Source organism: Drosophila subpulchrella, chromosome 2R (assembly GCF_014743375.2).
Source record: "Drosophila subpulchrella strain 33 F10 #4 breed RU33 chromosome 2R, RU_Dsub_v1.1 Primary Assembly, whole genome shotgun sequence".
Lineage (NCBI taxonomy): Eukaryota > Metazoa > Arthropoda > Insecta > Diptera > Drosophilidae > Drosophila > Drosophila subpulchrella.
In genome coordinates, this window is record NC_050611.1 from 5,085,444 (window position 1) to 5,105,605 (window position 20,162).

General features: G+C 45.8%; 5 protein-coding genes across 12 annotated transcripts; 2 read left to right on the forward strand and 3 right to left on the reverse strand.

The window, feature by feature from the left end:
- The first annotated feature begins 233 nt into the window (after nt 1-233).
- Nucleotides 234-1,628, forward strand: LOC119551777 (aldo-keto reductase family 1 member B1). Its single transcript, XM_037861304.1, has one exon. The coding sequence runs from the start codon at nt 417-419 to the stop codon at nt 1,350-1,352; it is 936 nt and encodes a 311-aa protein (XP_037717232.1). The 5' UTR covers nt 234-416; the 3' UTR covers nt 1,353-1,628.
- A 528-nt stretch (nt 1,629-2,156) lies between these two features.
- LOC119550525 (CDGSH iron-sulfur domain-containing protein 3, mitochondrial) lies at nt 2,157-2,941 on the forward strand. The gene is made up of 4 exons (XM_037859243.1): nt 2,157-2,308; nt 2,370-2,514; nt 2,587-2,680; nt 2,753-2,941. Exons 1-4 carry the CDS (start codon nt 2,261-2,263, stop codon nt 2,874-2,876), a joined length of 411 nt encoding a protein of 136 aa, XP_037715171.1. The 5' UTR covers nt 2,157-2,260; the 3' UTR covers nt 2,877-2,941.
- A 267-nt stretch (nt 2,942-3,208) lies between these two features.
- On the reverse strand, nt 3,209-10,793 carry LOC119550524 (microtubule-associated protein RP/EB family member 1). Of its 8 annotated transcripts, none has more exons than XM_037859241.1 (8): nt 10,643-10,793; nt 6,827-6,979; nt 6,619-6,764; nt 4,907-5,165; nt 4,495-4,637; nt 4,358-4,440; nt 4,222-4,294; nt 3,209-4,153 (listed from the first exon to the last, which is right to left on the reverse strand). In XM_037859241.1, the coding sequence occupies exons 2-8, from the start codon at nt 6,945-6,947 to the stop codon at nt 4,103-4,105; spliced, it is 876 nt and encodes a 291-aa protein (XP_037715169.1). In that variant the 5' UTR covers nt 6,948-6,979; nt 10,643-10,793; the 3' UTR covers nt 3,209-4,102. The 8 variants fall into 8 exon arrangements, with proteins under 8 accessions (XP_037715169.1, XP_037715168.1, XP_037715167.1 ...); XM_037859240.1 differs by having other exon boundaries at nt 4,213-4,294; XM_037859239.1 differs by having other exon boundaries at nt 4,213-4,294; nt 4,495-4,640.
- Nucleotides 10,794-11,138: 345 nt separating this feature from the next.
- Nucleotides 11,139-13,607, reverse strand: LOC119549742 (probable methylcrotonoyl-CoA carboxylase beta chain, mitochondrial). Its single transcript, XM_037857983.1, has 4 exons — nt 13,388-13,607; nt 13,070-13,323; nt 12,057-12,937; nt 11,139-12,003 (listed from the first exon to the last, which is right to left on the reverse strand). The coding sequence occupies exons 1-4, from the start codon at nt 13,511-13,513 to the stop codon at nt 11,528-11,530; spliced, it is 1,737 nt and encodes a 578-aa protein (XP_037713911.1). The 5' UTR covers nt 13,514-13,607; the 3' UTR covers nt 11,139-11,527.
- Nucleotides 13,608-14,043: 436 nt separating this feature from the next.
- LOC119549741 (putative homeodomain transcription factor) lies at nt 14,044-18,434 on the reverse strand. Its single transcript, XM_037857982.1, has 8 exons — nt 18,164-18,434; nt 17,461-17,525; nt 17,253-17,392; nt 16,687-17,194; nt 15,687-16,636; nt 15,432-15,610; nt 15,011-15,367; nt 14,044-14,947 (listed from the first exon to the last, which is right to left on the reverse strand). Exons 2-8 carry the CDS (start codon nt 17,484-17,486, stop codon nt 14,462-14,464), a joined length of 2,646 nt encoding a protein of 881 aa, XP_037713910.1. The 5' UTR covers nt 17,487-17,525; nt 18,164-18,434; the 3' UTR covers nt 14,044-14,461.
- Between the last annotated feature and the right edge of the window lie 1,728 nt (nt 18,435-20,162).

Here is a 20,162-nt window from a genome sequence, read left to right on the forward strand (position 1 = left end):
CACAGTTTTTATGTCATTATTTAATTTAATTTTTGAAGTATGAACAACAGATCTTTCCATCGCGAGGGGATCCCCTCTATAGGTGCATTCGAACATCGATTGAGGTGGGCCAAAAAAGCTCCGGCTCTCCGCTCTCCAACGAGAGCTTTTGCTGGCTGGGAATAACCGCGCGGTGTCCGTGACGTCACCGGAATGACACAGCAGCTGCTCGAACGCCGTGACAAAATCAACGAAACCGGCTGAGCAGGCAAACAGTTGTCCGCGAAGCTTCCCCGAAATAAGTTTAAAATAATTCAAGCGTGCTGGAACAGATAGAGATTGCCTCCGAGAGCCACGAAAATCCGTAATCGCACTGATTTAGAAGCATCCAATTTGCACAGCGTTAATTATCAGGCGGCAGCTACACACACCACACGATGACCAATCTGGCTCCCACCATCCAGCTGAATAACGGGTGCGAGATGCCGATCTTGGGCCTGGGCACCTGGAGGTCCTTCGAGTCGGACGCCTACCACTCCACGCGCCACGCCCTCGACGTGGGCTACCGGCACCTGGACACCGCCTTCGTCTACGAGAACGAGGCGGAGGTGGGCCAGGCGATCTGCGAGAAGATCGCTGAAGGAGTGGTGACCCGCGAGCAGGTCTTCGTGACCACCAAGCTGGGAGGGATCCACCACGATACGGGGCTGGTGGAGCGCGCCTGCCGCCTTAGCCTGAACAACCTGGGTCTGGAGTACGTGGACCTCTACCTAATACACATGCCGGTGGGCCAGAAGTTCCACAACGACAGCAACGTGCATGGAACTCTGGAGCTGACGGATGTGGACTACCTGGACACCTGGCGCGAGATGGAGAAACTGGTGGATTTGGGCCTGGCGCGCAGCATCGGCTTGTCCAACTTCAATGCAGCCCAGACCGAGCGCGTGCTGGCCAACTGCCGCATTCGCCCGGTGGTGAATCAGGTGGAGTGTCACCCGGGATTCCAGCAGCACAAGCTCCGGGAGCACGCGAAGCGTCATGGCCTGGTCATCTGCGCCTACTGCCCCCTGGCACGCCCCCAGCCCTCCCGCCAGTGGCCGCCCTTCCTCTACGACGAGCACGCCCAACAGCTGGCCAAGAAGTACGGACGGACCACGGCCCAGATCTGCCTGAGGTACCTGATCCAGCTGGGCGTGGTGCCGCTGCCCAAGTCCTCGAATAAGGCCCGCATCGAGGAGAACTTCAAGGTCTTCGACTTCGAGCTGAGTCCGGAGGATGTGGCCGGCATGGAAAAGTATCACACGGGGCAGCGCACGGTGCCGTTCTCCGGGATGGCCGGTCATAAGTACTATCCGTTCCACGATGAATTTTAGACGCTATCAGGGGTGTCCCAGAAATCCCTGGCGATGTCGGTACTCTTCTTTTGGAATGCAACCGAAAAATCCATCAGTGTCCCGAAAACTTTTAGTTTTTGATATGGTTACTAGAATTTTTACAGCATTTTTCGAAAACCACTGTTGGGTTGTTTTGAAATCGTTTACTGATCTTTAGGGGACACCGTCATTTGTATATTTAATTGAAAGAGATTTGTAAGACACCCCCGCTTATGTAGTATTTGTATTGTAAAATAAAGTATATTACGAAGAAAATCTCTGGACGGTGGGGCTAATCAGTTTGTCTAGCGGGGGCGCTTGATAAATGGTGTTATCTGAGAGTATTTGGCGATTGCGCTTGCCACTCGGAATTCCAAGTTAGTATTGGGTATACATATAACGAGCTTTCATTCAGATGAACGTCTGTGATAATAGCTGAAATACCTAAGAACGCAGAAAGACATTTCCTAGGCGCATCCAAATCATATCTCCTCTTATCAGTAAAACAGATTCTGGAAATGTGAAATCATATTTAAAAGTGGCGACCTTGGGTGGCGATAACGCAGATAGAGCATCGATAGGATTGGAGTCCATCCGATGAATTTCGGATGAAGCGTTTTGCAGCACTGCTTGCGTTAGTCTGGCAGCACTGCCCCGTTTAAATTTTCCGTTTTCCTATAAACCTTTTCGTTAACCAATAGTTTATAATTAGATAAATAACAAACAAATTATTATTAAGGACCTTATTTTAAGGTCTGGGTACTCAATTGGCAAATTATATGCGGATAAAACCTTTTAGGTAGTGTGACCTTAAAGAGCCGACGATGAAACAGCATAAGTTTTCCTATCGATACTTTCGGCAGAGCAACCATTAGAAAAACAAAGAAAATAAATAAAACAGCGGCAGCATGTCAATAATATTAAAACGTAACCTGCGAGCGCCCTGGATGTTGAAGGTAAGCAACCCATAATTAAAGATAACTAGCCATATATGATATAACATTATAATACCCCCAGGCATGCTACAGTTCCAGTGCACAGTCCGGGGATTCGGCCAAAACAATACCCAAGAATCTCCTTGAGGACAAGCAAACGGCTGTTCTGCAAAAGGAAAATGGTGCTATCTTCGACAAGAGACCCTTCAAGATCCATTTGGACAAAGGTACGATTCACACTTCCCATAAAATACTGATCTTTAACTGTGTTTACATAACCACAACTCGCGACCCCACAGATAAAACCTACAGCTGGTGCCTATGCGGCAAGTCCAAATCTCAGCCCCTGTGCGATGGCATGCACAAAAACGAGTTTCTCAAGATCAAGCAGAGGTAAGTGATAGAACATGAATGGTAATCTATCAACAGGTTACTTATCTTATAAAATGATCTTATACTTTCCAGGCCCATCCGCTTCAAGGTGGAGAAGTCGGGGGACTACTGGCTGTGCAACTGCAAACAAACCACCCACAGACCCTTCTGCGACGGCACCCACAAGCAGCCGCACATCCAGACTGCCGTTAAATAGTTTTAGGATTCGTCGAAATACTCGCGTGTGAGAAATGAGAAATGCATTAATTTTGAATCAAGCAACACATGTTTTTATTCTAGATTATAGAACGTAATTAGTACATCCTAGTAATGCTCCTTAATGGTGTGCGAGCACATAAACATACATTTTATTTGCGTCTGACGAAAGCAGATGTTGACTATCATATGTGTATGGTTAGTGTGTTACAAGCTTTAACAAATTATTTACAATGATCGGAGAAGTGTAAATGAATGGGTGCATTTAGCAAAAGCTTCCGGCCAGGATAACTCATCCGTTTGAAGTCGAATTGTAAAGCCAAAAACCAAAAATGTGTTTAGAAAATAGAAAGATGTTCGCTTTTTATTCAAACTTTTTAACGAGTTCTACCTGTTTTACACATAAATATAGAACTTAAAAAGAATCGAGAGCAAAAAATCACTTAATCTATATAATCATTTTGTTATGAAGCCAATTATTTAAAAGTAGAAATTGAAAGTACAAAATACCGTTTGGTGAATGACATCTCATCGTTAAATATTTTTCAGATTATACAAATTCGGCTCATGCGGTCCACTACATACAACACTCAAAACGATTTAAGTCAACTGAGGAAAAGTTGAACTTATACAAAAAATTTAAATGTATTAAATTGGTTTTAATCGTGTAAAGCATATGTTACAGAGAACTAAATCATATTACAAAGGTTAACTGAGAATTTTAAACAATTTTCTAAAATATGAGTTTTTGAGTTCAACGAAGAATTTTGAAAAGTGTTCGTTAGCTTTTTCTTAGATAGTGAGATTTAGTTTTCGTTTATTCCGCTAAATTACAAACAATTTAAATATGAAATGGTTGATGACTGTGTTGACACTCATCTTTAACGGCAGAACGCAGGATAACATTCGCGACCACAATTTTGAACCGAAAGATCTTTTAGTATGAAAGTAATTCCCGTCTTCTATCGTTTGAGCATGTTTGAATTAAAGTGGTTTGAAAAATAACGATATAATCACTTAGCGCTCCTGTTGTCAACCTCGGCTTCGGGACTTAAGCCCTCTACGCATTCGTAAGTCTTCTCGTTTGCTAAACGTCTTCTTGGTTCCCGTCTAATCAGTAAACTTTATTTTTGTACCCTTCATCTTGCTTCTTGACTTATGTTTTGAATATGTATGCAGCAAATGAATTTAGTGGGTTGTTTTTCTTTTTTGTTTTCTCCTTTTAAATTAATACTCCTCGTCCTCTGGTGGTGCATCGTCTGGCGGCGCAAAGCCATCCTGAAAATAGGAAATATAAGTCTAAATGACTGCAAGTCCGGACTAAAATGTGTACGGACATGTCCTACCTCAGTCGCATACAGGATGTCCATTATCTTTTGAATGAGCGGATGTTGCTCGCCGTCATCTGCTTCTTGGCAGCTATAAAAGTGAAAGTGGGTAAGCGGGGTGTCGAGAAGTGAGTGGATCGATTTCCCTACTTACAGAATTTCAATGTCCCGCAACTTCGAGAAGTAAAAGTCGCGCTCCTTCTCCAATCCCTCCAGGTTTATGCGCATATCCATGACCTGATCCTTAACATTAGTAACTGACTTTTGCTCATTTTCTTGTTCTTCACCCACCTGGTTTGACATCTCTTCGATCTGCTGATTGTTGACTGAGTTTCCCGCGTCGTTCTTCTTGACTGTGCCCGTGCTGTTGGCCCCGGCGGTTATTCTGCTCGGTGGCGCAGCGTTGTTCGTGCGTGGCAGCACCTTGGAGACTGCTGCTTGAAGGGACCAAACGGGGGAGTTTAGTATTCGAGCAGATATATATATTAAAGACTAAGGAATCAACAAACGTGAAGCACAGACAGCTTAGCTTTTCGTATTATATGTTTGTGTTCACTTGTAGGATGTGCGTTTAGTTTCTTAAATATGGACCATGGCATGCGGTATGTACATATGTCTGACCATGAGGATTGTGCGTAATGATAATGAAAGGAAAGATAGCGATAGGAGGATAGAACTAGGGAACCAAACCAAAACAACATACTGGGCTTCACTGTGGTCGTCGTCGTCGGGCGCGTCGTTGCCGTCGGAGCACGTCGATAGCTGTTGTGCACGCCGCCGGCCGCCGTGCCGGGCAGGGCCTTCCCCGCTCCCGAGCCGAAGCCCATGGGGGCGCCCTCGCGCACCGCGCTGGCATCGTAGTCCCTGCCATCGTAATTGGCATCGAAGAACTTTTTGAACCATTGCAAAAACTCGAAATTGTCTTGGAAACGACCCTTGATCAATTTATCAATGGGTATTATCTAAAAGTAAGATGGACGAGAAATATGCAGACAGGTGAGAGAGCGTGTGGTGAAACCAAATGCAATGGGAACAAAATAGAATACACAAAAACACACAGTATGGATTAAGGGAACAGAGCTCTTTGGCAAGCCAAAGCACCAGAACCTGTCTTACGAATCTACATTAAATTATAATTTTGCAATAAAAAGAGCAGTGATGGGAAAGGTTTTTGAAAAATATAGTTTACAAAGTTAATAACACGAGCTGAGCTTTCATAGTATATTCACATATAAATATTTTTTTAAGCTAAGTAGAGAAATAAAAAGGGATTCAATTATGACCAGGAAAATAATATAAACGAAGGAATGCTTGCAAAGTAAATAATACCCTAGCAGCAAAAATTAGTAACAGACTGGTGTATGCAGCATTTGACAAACAATTAAAATGGACCTCAGCACATGTCGTGAATAAAGTTACAAATTTGAAGGTGTATTAATTCGAGTAACAGAACAGAGCTTAACAACAGAACCTTGAAGTAAAAAAAACTAATCTACATCTAAAATAAAAATAACGCTTAGAAGTAAGATCTCCTCTATAGACTAAACAACTAAGCCAAGGTAAAATAGCCCCCGAACAATCTACATAATTCCCATCACTGTACAAGGGAATGAAGAGGAGTTAGTGGTTTTGGATGTGGGACAACAACAGATCCTCCGACTTGGGTGCTTTGTGCTGGAATGCGACATGTGTGTGCTTGTTGGGGTAGTATTTGGTGCTCCTGCTGCTGAAGACCAGTGCGGTGAGTGGAGTTTTGTGTGGTGTTGTGTGGCGTCCCAGTAGGGCATGGTTCCGCTGCGTGCTTCACGTTCGTTCGCCTCGCAATTCAAAATGAAATGGCAAGCGAAGGGCGCGCTCCCAACACCGGAGTTTGTCCACTGCAATAACCGTACCATTCTGAGCGATGACCCGTGGGGGATTGCGTAGGGTTGCGGCTGGCGCCTGCAGGGGCCGACGATGCATCAGGTGGAGGTCGTTGTTGCTGCTGCCCACGCCACTGCCTCCGTTGCTGCCGTGTCCGTTGCCATTGCCCATCTTGACCCCGCCCCGCTGGGCCAACGGATCGTACTCGCGACCATCGTAATTGGCATCGAAGAACTTCTTAAACCACTGGAGGAACTCGAAGTTGTCTTGGAAACGTCCCTTAATCAGTTTATCAACTGGTATGATCTACGGACGTCGTTGTTCGCGTGGTCGTGTGGTTGATTTGTAACGGAAATCGTAGTTAGTTACAACATACAAGAGTTGATTGGTACAGTAGACAGCTCCTCAAAGCGAAAACTGTTCGCTTCAAGCGCTTCCACTGTACCGTGCCCATGTCCACTCTACATTCTCGGGATTGGTTGGGTTTGTGTGTGTTTAAACAAAAAGAAAATCTAGAGATATACAAAACCGCTCCAAGTGAGCGAGCATTACCTTATCCACAGACATCTTTTTGAAGCCCGCCTGCAAAATCTTGAAGTTCTGTATGTACTCGTGCTCCAGATTTGTACGGAATTTGACACGCTTTACGGGCACTGAATTGGGGAACAGCATGTCCATGAACTGGCAGTAAGCGGCACCTAGAAGTGAAGCGTAGGTCGATCTCAGTAATCACTTCATAGTTGAATTTAAGCCCACTTACCTGTGCAGAGCTCCTCGATTTTTGAGAACTGCGACTGGAGACAATCGTTGACCCAGGCCAGCATATCGTGGCGCGAGAGATTCTCTGACGTCACATTTGTGGAGTAAACGTTAACAGCCATGTTGGTGGTGTCCTCTGGTTTCTTGAGCGGCTCTGAAACGAAGACACAAAAGGCTGGTTAGTGCTCTGCGGACAGCTCTACATACGATCCCGTGTGGGAGTGCTACTGCCATGAACGGCTCTTAATTGCGGCAGCTAATAATTGTTTTGGCTCGGGGTGCATTGAAGCGTGTCCCATGTGCGTGCTCAATATCAAGATCACGATAATCATCTGCAAAAAAACAGACGGCAGCCGGGAAAGCCAAATGATTGTTATTGGACATGTTACCGTTGCACACTCACTCCACGAATCTGCAGAATTTGTTCCTCGAAAGTAGTTTGGCGAGTTGGCCTATCGCAGCGAAGTTCGATTGTTTGACTCTCGACAGAAAGCAGCACGAAAGGCCTTTCCAGGCCAAAAACAAATTATCTTTCTTCCCGGAATAGGAATAGCAATATGTCAAAGAACTACCATTGTTGGTGGACTTACCAGTATTCTGTTTGCGGTATGCTCCTAAGAACTCCCCTCTGCCTATCCTCGCTTATGGAAAAACTGAATTTGCCGATTTAAAAAGAAACTTTGAAAGTTACTTTTGTTTTCCTTATGTTCCGTTCGTATACACGTCTACGACCTACTGACTATATCAATACCAACTGTTGTGATACTGAGATAGATCTTAACTGAGTAGCAACATTGTCAAGGCCTACCTTTTGCCTAATATGTGTTTCAACTGCTTCTATTTATGGAACAAAATTAATACGGGTACCTTGAATAATATTAACTCATCCATTATATTTGGATTCTTTTGAATTTATTTTTTATGTAAGAAATGTTTTACTTCATTATAGTTTACTTGGCTTATTTCAAAACTGATCTAGTAACTTATAGAATCGGGAAAATTGTTCTTCATCCGTTTAATAGTTCTTTGCGGATACAGTATATCATCGCACTTCTTGATAAATGTGTATATGTACATTAGATACAAAATAAGAACCTTCCCTTGAAAACCTATCAAACCCCTATGTGCTTCTATTTTACTTTAGTATCCACTAAAAATAAGTGCACTTGCAGCCCCATTGATTTTGTGAAGTTTGCGATAGAGATAAGTAGATATGCCACTGCGGATACTCTTCTGAACTTTCAGAGATAGTGCTTCTTGAGACCCATCTTGAGTACTTACGAGAGCATAAACGGCAATCAAACGAAATGGCAGGCGAGTGGAAAGAAATCGGTCCGCGGATACTGGAACTGGCGAACAATGAACTTGGACTGTTCGCCGCCGCGATGCGTCGTCAACGATCCGCTTCGCTGCCATCGTCGCTCCTTTCTCGAAGAAGATGAAGATTGCTCATGGACCGCGTCATTGGCATTATCAATGTCAGCCTGGCCAGCAGGAACAGGCTGATAGAACATGGGCAATGCGAACGTGGGCCAGCGAGATAAAGAACTAGCCGGCATTTGGGAGCCAGGCCAGCCTATAAATACACCGACTCACTTCGGCCATGTGCCTTTCAGAGTTTCCGTAAAATTCCGCCTCGCCACCTTTTGGCTGTGCGAGTGTACGGGTGCATTGACCCGAAAGGGCGGAACTCCAATTCAAATGCGGAGCGATTTGCTGCTAGTTTATTGATTTAAGTGCCCCCCCCGCCGGAGAAGGCACAACAATAGCCATGCCCCAAATACAACGAGTGGGTATTCTTACACAGGGCAAAATTCAGTTCGAACTAAGATAATATCCATATGTGAAATCATGTCTTCTGACTAGCGAATTCACAAAAATAACCCAAGAAATTATGAATTCCAATCGCTTACTGGCTTTGTTTACTACTACATCATATTTTATATTTATCTCTAGCCTTACAAACTGGCGTGTTCGTCATTTTCCAATGAGTAAATATGATTAGTTTTATGATTCAGTGCACAACTCTAAGCAAACATGTTTATAACTCTGATATTGGATTTGCTTAAAGGAAAAATCAAACTTTTAACCATGCTCGATAGCACTAATTAACGTAACATGTAATGTATTCCCAACAGATTTGATGAAATAAAAATGTTGAATGTTAATTTTTACGTAAGGGTATACAAGAAACAGAAAGTTTTGAAGCAGCTGTTGAGTACTTTTCATGGGTTTTCGATTAAAGTCTTTTTTTTAAAGCCCTGTCAGCCGAATAAATGGCTTTTTAAGCACTTAAATTTCCCTTTCCTGAACCAAATGCTATCCTACTGGTGAGAAATTAATGAAAAGCTTTTTTGGAGAGTCCTAATGACCAACTTGATTACCGAATTCCAAGTTGTTAAGTCACTGAAGTGTGTCAAATTCAAAATGGAATTTCCTAATGATATTTTTTGCTTTTTAAGCACTTCAATTTCTTTTTCCTGATCTAAATGTTATCCTACTGTTGAGAAATGAATGGAAAACTTTTTTGGAGAGTCCTAATGACCAACATGATTACCGAATTCCAAATTGGTAAGTCACTGAAGTGTGTCAAATTCGAAATGGAATTTCCTAATGATATTTTTTCCAGTGCAGCAGTTTGTTGTGGCCCGTCGATAAGTAAGTGTGCATGTGTGCGAGTGTGGGCGCGTGCAGCGGAAGTTGAATGCGAACTAATTAAGCAGAACCAGGAAAACAGAAAAGAGCAGCGAAATCGGGGGATTAGTGCCCCAAAACGGGGCCTTCCACTTCTAAACCCCTGCGCCGTTGAAAAGTCTTTCGTATCCCAGCCATATTTCTAAATTCCCAAATGTGTGAGGAAGTGTGTCAACAGCAATAAGCTGTTTGAGCAACAAATAAACATTCCGATATTATGAGCCAAATCCGCTTGATTTGATGTGTGTGAGTTGAGAGCGTTTGAGTGGGGAAACCGAAAAGAAACCGGCAAGCTGATGGAACAAAAACAAAACAGCAAAAAGGCCTGAAAGCTGCGTCGGCGTAGCCGAATTCAATTAAGCCAATGAAAATAGTAACTCCAGCTAAAGGAAAACAAAAACAAGTCCGAGAATTGTTGGTAACTGGACAGACGCACACTAACACACAGGCACACTGTGAAATGCGGGGGTTTGACAGATAAACGATAGGCGAGTGACGTCATCGAAATGGTGGCTCAAAACCAGAAAGAGCCGAAGAAAATATGGTTTCCCCGCTTTTTCCAGACGTTAGGGCCATCCCGGGGGTTGGGGCTGGGGCACATAAGCCATTAAACACTGCACCGGAATTTTTGCGGCCTCTTTTTTCCGTTTTTTTGCGGCTGTGGCAAGCAGACACTCACACACACACACACACACACTGTGGCACGCCAAGATGACAGTCACTCACACAGGCGCACAACCAGGATAGGGAATTTTTATTTTTGGAGGAGGAAACGAAACAGCAGCAGGCGACATTTAAATATACAACGCACACGGACACGCAGGCACGCACACAGGCGCACGGATGCTCCGCAATGTACAGCTATTTCGCCCAAGTGTGCACTTGAAGTTTTCGGCAAAGTTATTTTAAATCGCCACATACCGATGAACTTTCTTTTCTGCTGACGCTACTTCTAGATTTTGCCATTTCTTCTCTCTTCTTTCTTTTTTTCGCGAAAAAGTCGAGGAGCCGCACACTCACACACACAGACACGCAGGCACTCGGCACGAGAGGCATTCACTGAGTCATACGGACGCAGTGGAGCACTCAACCGGCGGATCCTCCGATCCTCTGATAAACTCACCTTCTCAGCTAGTCGTTGTCCTTCTGGCGAGGCCTTTTTAAATGATTCCTGGACTTTAAACAAAGAAATGCTAATTTTATGACGAACCGTCTTCTGGGCAAACGAGCGAGCGCTAGGGATGTAAAATGTACACTGATGCATCGACCGCCCAGCGCAGGTCCGCATGGAGAGCTATCGATATGCGCTAGAGATGGGCGACAGTGCGCGGTGGAGCCTCCAGCCATTTCGACCGTTATTTTTGAAACCTTCAAGAAAACTCTTTCCACCTTGCAAAAGCAATATTTTATTTATTTCTTTCATTATTTGGTGATTCGCGGAGCATGGACCTTTTTTGTTGAATTGGTACTTAAGTTAAAAATTTTAAAAAACCGAGAACCAAGGACGTACAGAGCTCGTTCTAGTCTCTTTCGTGTTAAAAATATCCACAGTCCAAAATCCAAGTTCCCCAATGCCCATAAAATAAGCTATACTTATAGAATTCTATTACATAAAAACATTGCTATAATCAACAAAAATTTACTCAAATATCCATTCTTAAGACTAATAAATGCAACAGTTTCGTTATTCATGTTTAAAATCATCATTATTTTACAATTTTTGTGCTTCCGTATGTATTGATTGGCGAAAAACATTTCACTATCAATCTATTGCACGAAAAAGTTAACTTCAATTTTGACAGTAAACCAATAAATGATTAGTTTGATTTTTGACTTTTCAACACTTACGGTCACGACCTGATTCTCTTCATTATTTGTTTCTACAATAGACACTCAGTGGTAAATGACACAGTTAACAATTGACTTAACGCTAATAAATGCAACAGTTTCGAAATAAGGCTGGCATTTAATGCCTGTAAATGCTCTTTCTTGCGCTTGCAAATTAGATTTACATGCGGAAGACTCCAAACTTGGTGTCCTGACCGGCATTATTGAGCGCTGCCTTAAGGCTGAGGCCCAAGACCTGGCGTGTGTTGGCCGGATCGATAATGCCGTCGTCCCACAGGCGGGCCGTACTGTAGTAAGGAGAGCCCTCCGCCTCGAACATTTCCACAATGGGAGCCTTCAGTTTCTGGGCTTCCTCCTCGCTGAACTCCTTGCCAGCTCGCTTGCGCTGATCCTGGGTGATCTGAGCCATGACATTGGCCGCCTGGGTTCCTCCCATCACGGAGATACGGGAGTTGGGCCACATATAGAGGAACCGAGGGGAGTAGGCCCGTCCGCACATGCCGTAGTTGCCCGCACCGTAGGATCCACCGATAATCACTGTGAACTTGGGCACATTAGCACAGGCCACGGCCGTTACCATCTTCGCTCCGTTCTTGGCAATTCCGTTGGCCTCAGCATCGCGACCCACCATGAAGCCTAGATAGAAAGATTTAGAATATTGCATATTGCTAAGCTCATTGGCAACTCACCCGTAATGTTCTGCAAGAACACTAGTGGAATCTTGCGCTGTGCACATAATTGAATGAAGTGGGCGCCCTTGAGGGCGCTCTCCGAGAAGAGTACTCCATTGTTTCCCACTATTCCCACCGTATGGCCGTAGAGCTTTGCAAATCCGCACACCAAAGTCTCGCCATATAATTTCTTAAACTCCGTGAAGCGGCTTCCGTCCACGATGCGGGCAATCACCTCGCGTACGTCAAAACTCTTGGTAAGATTGGGTCCAACGATGCCGTACAGCTCACGAGGATCGTAGCGCGGCTCTTCTACGGCGGCTGGCGGAGTAGCTCCTTGGAAGTTGGCTTGGCTGGAGTGCGTCAGCTGATCGTTGTAGGCATTCGTGGCGGGTAGGTTCAGGTTGCTCACAATCTGCCGGGCTAGGTACAAGGCGTGCTCGTCGTCTACGGCATAGTGGTCCGTGACTCCCGAGGTCTTGCAGTGCAGGTCGGCCCCTCCCAAATCTTCTGCGGACACCTCCTCTCCAGTGGCTGCCTTCACCAGGGGCGGACCAGCTAGGAAAATGGTTCCCTGCTTCTTCACAATGATGCTCTCGTCGGCCATTGCCGGAACATAGGCTCCTCCGGCCGTGCAGCTGCCCATGACAACAGCGATCTGGGGAATTCCCTGGGCCGACATGTTCGCCTGGTTGTAGAAAATGCGGCCGAAGTGCAGCTTGTCTGGGAAGACATCCGCCTGACGTGGCAGGTTGGCGCCACCCGAGTCCACAAGGTAGATACAGGGCAGGCGGTTTTCTTGGGCGATCTCCTGGGCGCGCAGATGCTTCTTCACGGTAATGGGATAGTAGCTTCCGCCCTTAACCGTGGCGTCGTTGGCCACCACCAGGCACTCCGTACTGAAATGAGAATTGCATTAATAACTATAAGAATGAGAACCTTTTGATTTCAGTGGAGAGATCACATTTACGTGTATGAACCCTATAAGGGCTCTATAATTTAGTGTGACACTGGTATTCAACGAAACCTACCCACAAACGCGTCCCACTCCAGTCACGATTCCTCCAGAGTTGACCACCTCTTCGCCGTACAAATCGTGTCCAGCCAGAGCACTGAGTTCCAGGAAGGGTGAGCCCTTGTCCAAAAGCAGGTTGATGCGGTCCCTGGCTAACAGTTTGCCTCGCGAGGTGTGTCGCTCGATGGACTTCTGCCCGCCGCCCTTCAGCACCTGGCTGGTGAAGTTCCGCAGTTCTCCGACCAACCTGCCCATCTCGCTGGCATTTTCCTGGGCGAAAACTCAGACTTCAGAAGGTGTTTAAACGTTGATAGCCGAGTGTTTATGTGCATACCTTGAACTCGGCGGACTGCTTGTCCACCTCGCTGGGCAGGATATTAGCCTCCCCCACGTGGAGCAATCGCACCTGGCTGCTCAGCAACTTCGAGGAGCTTCTTAACAGCCCATTTAGCCGGATCATTTTGTGGGGGAGGGTTTTTACGGGAGTTAAAAGCAGGATTTACAACGCGAAAGAACGCGAATGTTACGTCAGTTTTGGGCAGGTGGGCTGATAACGATAACATACACAGCAACAGCTGGTCGATCGCGATAAAAGCAACTATCGATAACGAAAAGAAACTGCTGCACCGAAAAAAAATGTAAGAGCTTTGGTTTTTTTTTTTTTAATTTAAATTTTTAATAATCTTTTTTAAAAGATTGCTAAAGATCTATCGAAACGGGAAATATTTATTTACAAGCCTTTAATAAGAAGAAAATTAATTGAAGATTTTAAGTCACAAGAATTATGTTATTTTATGTCAGTAAAAATCACATCATAACCTCATATAAATTGTTAAAATCCAAACAACGTATTAAAACATATTTTGTACCTAACAAATTTTTAAAAACTTGATATGATTTGAAATATACATATGTAAATTTGAAATCTTTAAAAGGAACCATAAAAACTCTAAAAGATTAGGCAATCCAAGGTCATAATTTAAAACAACATTTTTAATATGGATTGCTAACATTTATTAATTGCAACACTCTAGCTGAGACCGCTTTAGGAATTGAACTCGAGACTGTGTAACAGAATAAACAGCCAACTACGAAAGGTGCATTGGTTTATGCTAAAAGTTCTATGAACTTTAATACGATTCATTACATTACACAATTCGATTTAACATGATTTGTGATTGTGCAGGTCGCTCTAGAAGGTAGGTGGTAAATACTAATTTATATTGATTTACGTAGTCAGTAGTGGGCTTGTTAACGCTGCTAAACAATCACTTGACAAGCTTAAACATTGGCTCGCTTAAATTTATTCACTTAGCTAATTTAGAGTTAGGTGTAGTTGTAGATTTCTCTTAAAGCGTTTCGAAAAAGTTGTACTACAAAAATATGATGGATCTGCGCCCTGCATGATTCACTTGATCTTGATCTTGTGCAGCTTTAGCTTAAAGCCCAAAACCTCGCTAAGCACGCCCGAGAGGGCCGACAGGATGACCACCTTTATGGTTGTGAAAAGATATGGGTTGGCGCTGAGGCCAGAGATCTTGAATGGCGTTTCGAGTTCCTTTAGCAGATCGGCGGCCAGCTTGAGCACGCTGTTTGACACCATTAGCTCGTCCTTCTTCTTCGGCTTCTGCTCGATCTGCAGATACAGGTTGATTTGCTCCGTAATCAGCACCGACACGCTGCGGTACTTGTGCTGGATCTTTTGCCCCAGAGTCATGAAGCGCAGCAGGAAGATCCCGATGGTGATCGACCAGATTAGGGCCTCCAGCGTGAGGTGTGTGTGCAGGTGCACAGAATCCTTCAGCCACTCGACGCTTAGGAAGGCCAGCAACAAAAGGGTTACTATGAAGGCGGCGGAAACGATGATATCCACCGATCGCTGGGGACCGCGTTTCTGTTGGAGATTGCAAATAATGAGCTGGGTCACGAAATAGCTGGAGGTGCTAGGCTAGCTTACCTTCAAATAGGACCGTACGCTGAGCCAGGTTTTGATGTTGCGCACCTTGTTCAGCCGGAAGTGCGGAAGATTCGACTTACGAGCCCGACGTGACGACGTCAGGTGCGAGAAGAGTTTGGCGTAAAGGAAGCGCTGCTTGAACGTGCGCTCTGCAACAGCAAATATAATGAACAGGATGAGCGTCAGGCAAAGGCGCTGCACAAATCCCAGAGCCAGGACGGTACGCTCCCACTGAGAATCGCCGAAGGCAAAGCCCAGCAGGGTGTAGAACGAGGACGACGACTTCTCCCACAGTAGCTGCGGCATGTACAAGTAGCTGATCTCACTGGCCTTCTCTGCGTCGCTTCCGAGTGTGACCTGAAGGCATTTAACAAGTTTGAGTTCAAGGCACTTCACAAGTTTGCGTTTTCCAAGTGCTTACCTCGCAGAGTCGGCAGAATATGGGAATCAGTGTGAGCAGGAAAGAGAAGACCACGCCTATGTAGATGTAGTCGTTGGCCTCGCCCATCGAATCCACACGTTCGATTATGCAAGAGGCGATCTCCAGCACGGAAAGCTGGGCCTTTTTGGCGTCTCGCTGGTCCCAAATGGTGCAGCTAACTGGGAAGGGTAAATGAAATCATCAGAACTAAGATACAAGTGAACAGAATCTTGAGTTCTAAGCTTTATCACTTACTGCGGTCCAGGCTGCTGTGGGGGTTTAGAATGGTGGTTGGCGTTATGTCCAACTCGCCAGGATCTTCGTCGCTGCATGCCGCGTGCTTCAAACCGCTGTCTGAGTGATCCAGGTCAGAGGTGTAGCTGCAGTCCTCGCTGTTTGTAGTCACTCCCAGCCAGTCTGTGGCAGAGGTAGTGCACTCCTGGTTGCACGCCGAGGCCGGGCTGGATATGATGTCCGCATCATCGCACTCATCCGACTCGGCACAACTTGTTGTAGATTCATTGCCGCGCGAATGCCCCTTCTTTTCCGTTGCCGGAGCACTGGTGGACACGGCGTTTGCAGAGTTTAGACGCAGGCGCAGCTGATTGGTCTGGACGGGAACTGGCGGAGCCACAACAGCCCCCGCATTGGGAAGGGGCGAATGGTTGTTGTCCTCTCCGCTGGAGCTTTTCCCATTCAGACTCTCAAAGCCATCGTCTTCGCCGATGTTTCGCCTCGGCTGGTAGTCTGGCTTGACGACCACATTGCTTTCGCCATCCGCCTCCGCCCCATCTTCGCAGACATCCCTGCTCGAGCATGGCTGCTCAGCGCGCTCGTAAGTGGCGTAGATCTGGATGGGCGTGTGCCAGTTGACGTTACGCTTTTTGGGGCTTTCGGGGGCCGCTCCCGCCGTCTGCCTGCTGAGATCGAAGCGTGCGTCTGTGGCTCCCAGTGGTTGCGGAAGTGGGCTGATGGCAGTCGTGGTCAGGAAGGTTTCCTCGTTGCTACTCCGCCTGATTACGACGGGAGGTGGCGTGGCCGGCAGGATGGGATCAGGCACAACGGCGCAGATGCTTTTGGGCGAGGGCGAGGGCGACGGAGTGATCGGCCTGGGAAGCACTTCGATGGCGCTGGCTACTGTTCGTCTGGTTGGAAGTGAAGTGTTGCTGCTGGCCTGGGACAAATCAGGTTCCATTTGGCGAATGCTAAAGGCAAGGCATTTATAGTGAGTTTTTAAAACTTAAACATCACTTACCGCACAAACTTCTTGCGGCGACGCACCCGATGCTCCCGGGCCGTAGCCTTGTCGCCTAAGAAGCTTGCGGAGATTCGCCGAAGCTTATTCTTGCTGCTTCCACCCGCGACGCCCGTGGCAGTGTTTGTGGCCACGATCTGCGAGTGGATCAGGCTGATCAGCAGGCTAAGTGCGCACGGAATAAGCAGGGCGCTGAGCATGTCCGCATACTCATCGGATTGCTTATCCGCAGCGGGATCATTTTCATCTCCTGCTGCCTCTGCCTGAAGCAGAGTGCCATTCGACGGCTTTTCATAGACCAGCGGCACAATTCGACTACTGTGCAGCACGTAGATGGCCCAGTTGGACAGCTGGGTGAGGTACAGGACGAGGATGAAGGCGAAGGCGTTGGGCGTGGTCTGCCTGACCCACCACTGGGCGTAGAGGGGCAGCAGCACATAGCGCAGAATGGCCAGGCGAATCACTGTGAGGAGCGACTGCTTGGGCTTGGCCTTGGGGAAGGTGGAACCTGCCAAAGGTCGATTTATTAATTAAAGTACTCTGAGGAGAGTCATGGTAATACTCACCGCGAACCAAGTCCACATCGATCAGTTCCGTCTTCAGCTTGGTGTTCTTCAAGTTGACATTATTGAAGCCGTCCAGGATCCTCTGTTCGACGGTCTTCTCCCATTCTTGCTTGTCATAGGTGCCGATTTTTTTCTGGTACCTAAGCACATAAGCGGGAAATTAGATAATCTATCTAATCTATGGAATAATGGACCATTGTTCGCTTACCATGCAACTATTTCATCCAATTTCATAGTAATAGTCACATAAAAGCCCTAGAAGTGTCGTGCAGCCTGCGAACGAACAAAGAAAACTTAAATTAGGTCTTACAGCGACAGCTTCTAATTTACATGGGCCTGCGATAGTGTGGAGCCCGCTATCCGGATATAACCGGGAAGTCGGGCCCAGAAAACCCCATATCTTAAGTACTGCGGCGGGGGGTTTGTCCCACTTACTTGGCGTCGAACAGCTGCTCTGCATAACGGGCTCTGCATAACGGGTTCTGCAGGCGGTTAGCCGATATCAGCTGATGACTTTCACCTTCGCCTTGCCACAACCATAGCCCTGCCCCGCCCCCTGGCAAAGCTACGCCCGCGTACCGCGATAAGAAATGCCCCATCTTTCAAAGGAATACCTGCGTTTTCCTCTTTTCCGCTTCGCTTGCCTTGAAAAGCGTGAAAAGCGGACCGAACAGCTGTTCTACGGGTGGGTGGGCGTCAATGTTTATGCACACACATGCGGAAGGGGCGCAGTATACAGTATACACACAAGCAAAGGGGATCGGGTTTGGGTTTGGTATTTGGTATTTGGTATGCGGCGCCTTCTGCAATTCTGGGTTCAAGGTGAACCCATATACCCGCGGCATGGCCCAAAGGCGGAAACGCCCGTGGCAAAAGCTGCTTTCATTCATGGATAGGGCGGTTACCGTTACCTTGATTTGAACCGCCTCAACGATCGATTTTTGTGAGAGTTTCTTCCGTATCCGTATCCGCTGGGTCCTGGGTGTCCAGATCACATCGATAATTTGGGAAGGCACGGTGCTGGGAACAAGGGTTCCCGTCGGGTCACTAACAATTTAGTATGCACTACAGACGCCGCGAGAGCGATTGACACTTGCATTGGGGGCCGAAAAGATTTGGTGCGCAGCAGAACGAATGTTCGACCCGTTCCTAACGAAAAAAAGTGAGTGCTCACATTTCCGTAAATCACGCTCGACTCTGATCTATCGATAGCAGGCCCGTGGGTTGTCAGCTGCCCGATAGGCCCTATCGATAGAAGAACCTGCTGTATATCTCAAAATGGCGCCAATTTTTTCTATTTCAAAGACTCCGCACAGTGGTCCAAAAGGACATTCTGGCACGTATTCATTTTTTGCTTGCTAGCGATGGAAGCAAAAGTTTCATTTTTTAGGTAAGGAAATGAAATAAAATCACTTCATTATGGAATGATACATATATTTCTTCAGAAATTAATTAATTATTAAATTAATTTTTGACCTTAAAGCCTAGTACTCACATCGACGAAAACCGCGAGCTAACCATAGGAGTGAGCGAGAGGCAAACAGGCGGCTAAAGCTTTTCGTCGAGTCTGTTTTTCATGGCGGTACTCAGATGAGCTAAGGAAATACCAGAAAAAGTACCAGATTTCGCGAGTGAATTTTCGATGAACGCCGTTAGCCGCGGCCCAAAGAATAAGAAATTTGATCTTTGGCGGTGTTCGTGCAGAGGCGGTGGGGAATTTAAAAATAAAAAGTGGAAGAAAAACTCCCAAAACGACTAAGGGAGGTTAGTGCAGATGAAAAAAGACGCCTAATCCAAGCTGTTGCCCATTATCACAATAACTTGACCGACAGGAAGCAATACCACAACGGGGGAGCGAAGATAGAGGATGCGCCGGCTTCTATAGGGAGGAGGAAATAAGGTCGCCCGCTAAGGGACAGCTGGAGGAGCCATCACCAGCCATTATTGGCCAGCTCGGAGCTGACTACACATGACGCGGAAAAGATGGCGAAGCATCCGTGGGACGAGAACGGAACCTTTAACTTCTAATTAACATAAATAAAAACATTCGTTGAAAATTTGATGTATTTTTTATTTTAATTTCTTTGTGCACCAGCAGACTCTTCTTTTTTAAATTGCTCCAATTGATTTGTTTTCCGTTTGACAACAAGCCCAGCTGCTTGACAGTAAGACCATGCTACATGCATGGCGGGTGAATTTTGAAAACTTCGGTCACACTACAAAGAATAAGATTTTTCGACTAGTGAAACTCTTAGCCGATCTGAGTACTAGGCTTAAAAATTGGTTTGTTTGAAATATGGTTAAGTACAGATGGTTTAAAGGTAGTTTAAGGCCTTTTCCATTATTTTTTTGTTTAGGCTATGACATTCTTACTCTAATAACTCCATTAAAAAATGCATGAATGAAAGCTAAAAGTTGTATTTGGTTATGTTTTTCAAGATTGTACTAAACAACAATCTATTTTATGACAAGGGAACTGATATTCATAAATCGCCAAAAATATGGTTTTTTCCAACTTTAAGTTCCTTTTCTCTTGACCGTCGAAACCAAAAGAGCTCTTGACCATTCAACAATATAGTTTTTCCGTGCAAAACATTATTAACAGTGCTTCCCATACAAACATCGTGAAATTTTTTTTGCTAATTTGTTTTTATAGGACCATTCGTAAAGACCATTTCTATGCTCGTACCAAATGCATAAACAGAGAACTGCACTTCGAAAGGGAAAACTCTCGCTCTTCATACGAATTCACCACACTCATCGCACGATCTTCCATCGGTCCATCCGGCGCTCCTGCGCTCGTTCCAAAAGCTTTTCGCGGCGGGCGGAAAAGCGGAGGAAAAGCCCCAAACGCACGATCCCTAAAGCTCGGGCAAGGCCTCTTGAATGGCACCGAGTTTCCACCAAAAT

Bases quoted from the DNA above. Each gene is read 5' to 3' on its own strand.
- LOC119550525 (XM_037859243.1), top strand. From the start codon at position 2,261: ATGTCAATAATATTAAAACGTAACCTGCGAGCGCCCTGGATGTTGAAG. The intron at 2,309-2,369 runs GTAAGCAACCCA...TAATACCCCCAG, and splicing joins GAGCGCCCTGGATGTTGAAG to GCATGCTACAGTTCCAGTGC. The intron at 2,515-2,586 runs GTACGATTCACA...GCGACCCCACAG, and splicing joins CAAGATCCATTTGGACAAAG to ATAAAACCTACAGCTGGTGC.
- LOC119549741 (XM_037857982.1), bottom strand. From the start codon at position 17,486: ATGAAATTGGATGAAATAGTTGCATG. The intron at 17,195-17,252 runs GTGAGTATTACC...GACCTTTGGCAG, and splicing joins CGATGTGGACTTGGTTCGCG to GTTCCACCTTCCCCAAGGCC. The intron at 14,948-15,010 runs GTAAGCTAGCCT...AATCTCCAACAG, and splicing joins GCGTACGGTCCTATTTGAAG to AAACGCGGTCCCCAGCGATC.
- LOC119549742 (XM_037857983.1), bottom strand. From the start codon at position 13,513: ATGATCCGGCTAAATGGGCTGTTAAGAAGCTCCTCGAAGTTGCTGAGC. The intron at 12,938-13,069 runs GTAGGTTTCGTT...TTCTCATTTCAG, and splicing joins GGAGTGGGACGCGTTTGTGG to TACGGAGTGCCTGGTGGTGG. The intron at 12,004-12,056 runs GTGAGTTGCCAA...CTTTCTATCTAG, and splicing joins GTTCTTGCAGAACATTACGG to GCTTCATGGTGGGTCGCGAT.
- LOC119551777 (XM_037861304.1), top strand. From the start codon at position 417: ATGACCAATCTGGCTCCCACCATCCAGCTGAATAACGGGTGCGAGATG.
- LOC119550524 (XM_037859233.1), bottom strand. From the start codon at position 6,947: ATGGCTGTTAACGTTTACTCCACAAATGTGACGTCAGAGAATCTCTCG. The intron at 6,373-6,618 runs GTAATGCTCGCT...CGACGTCCGTAG, and splicing joins AAAAGATGTCTGTGGATAAG to ATCATACCAGTTGATAAACT. The intron at 4,641-6,095 runs GTACGGTTATTG...GGTCCCTTCAAG, and splicing joins ACGGGTCATCGCTCAGAATG to CAGCAGTCTCCAAGGTGCTG.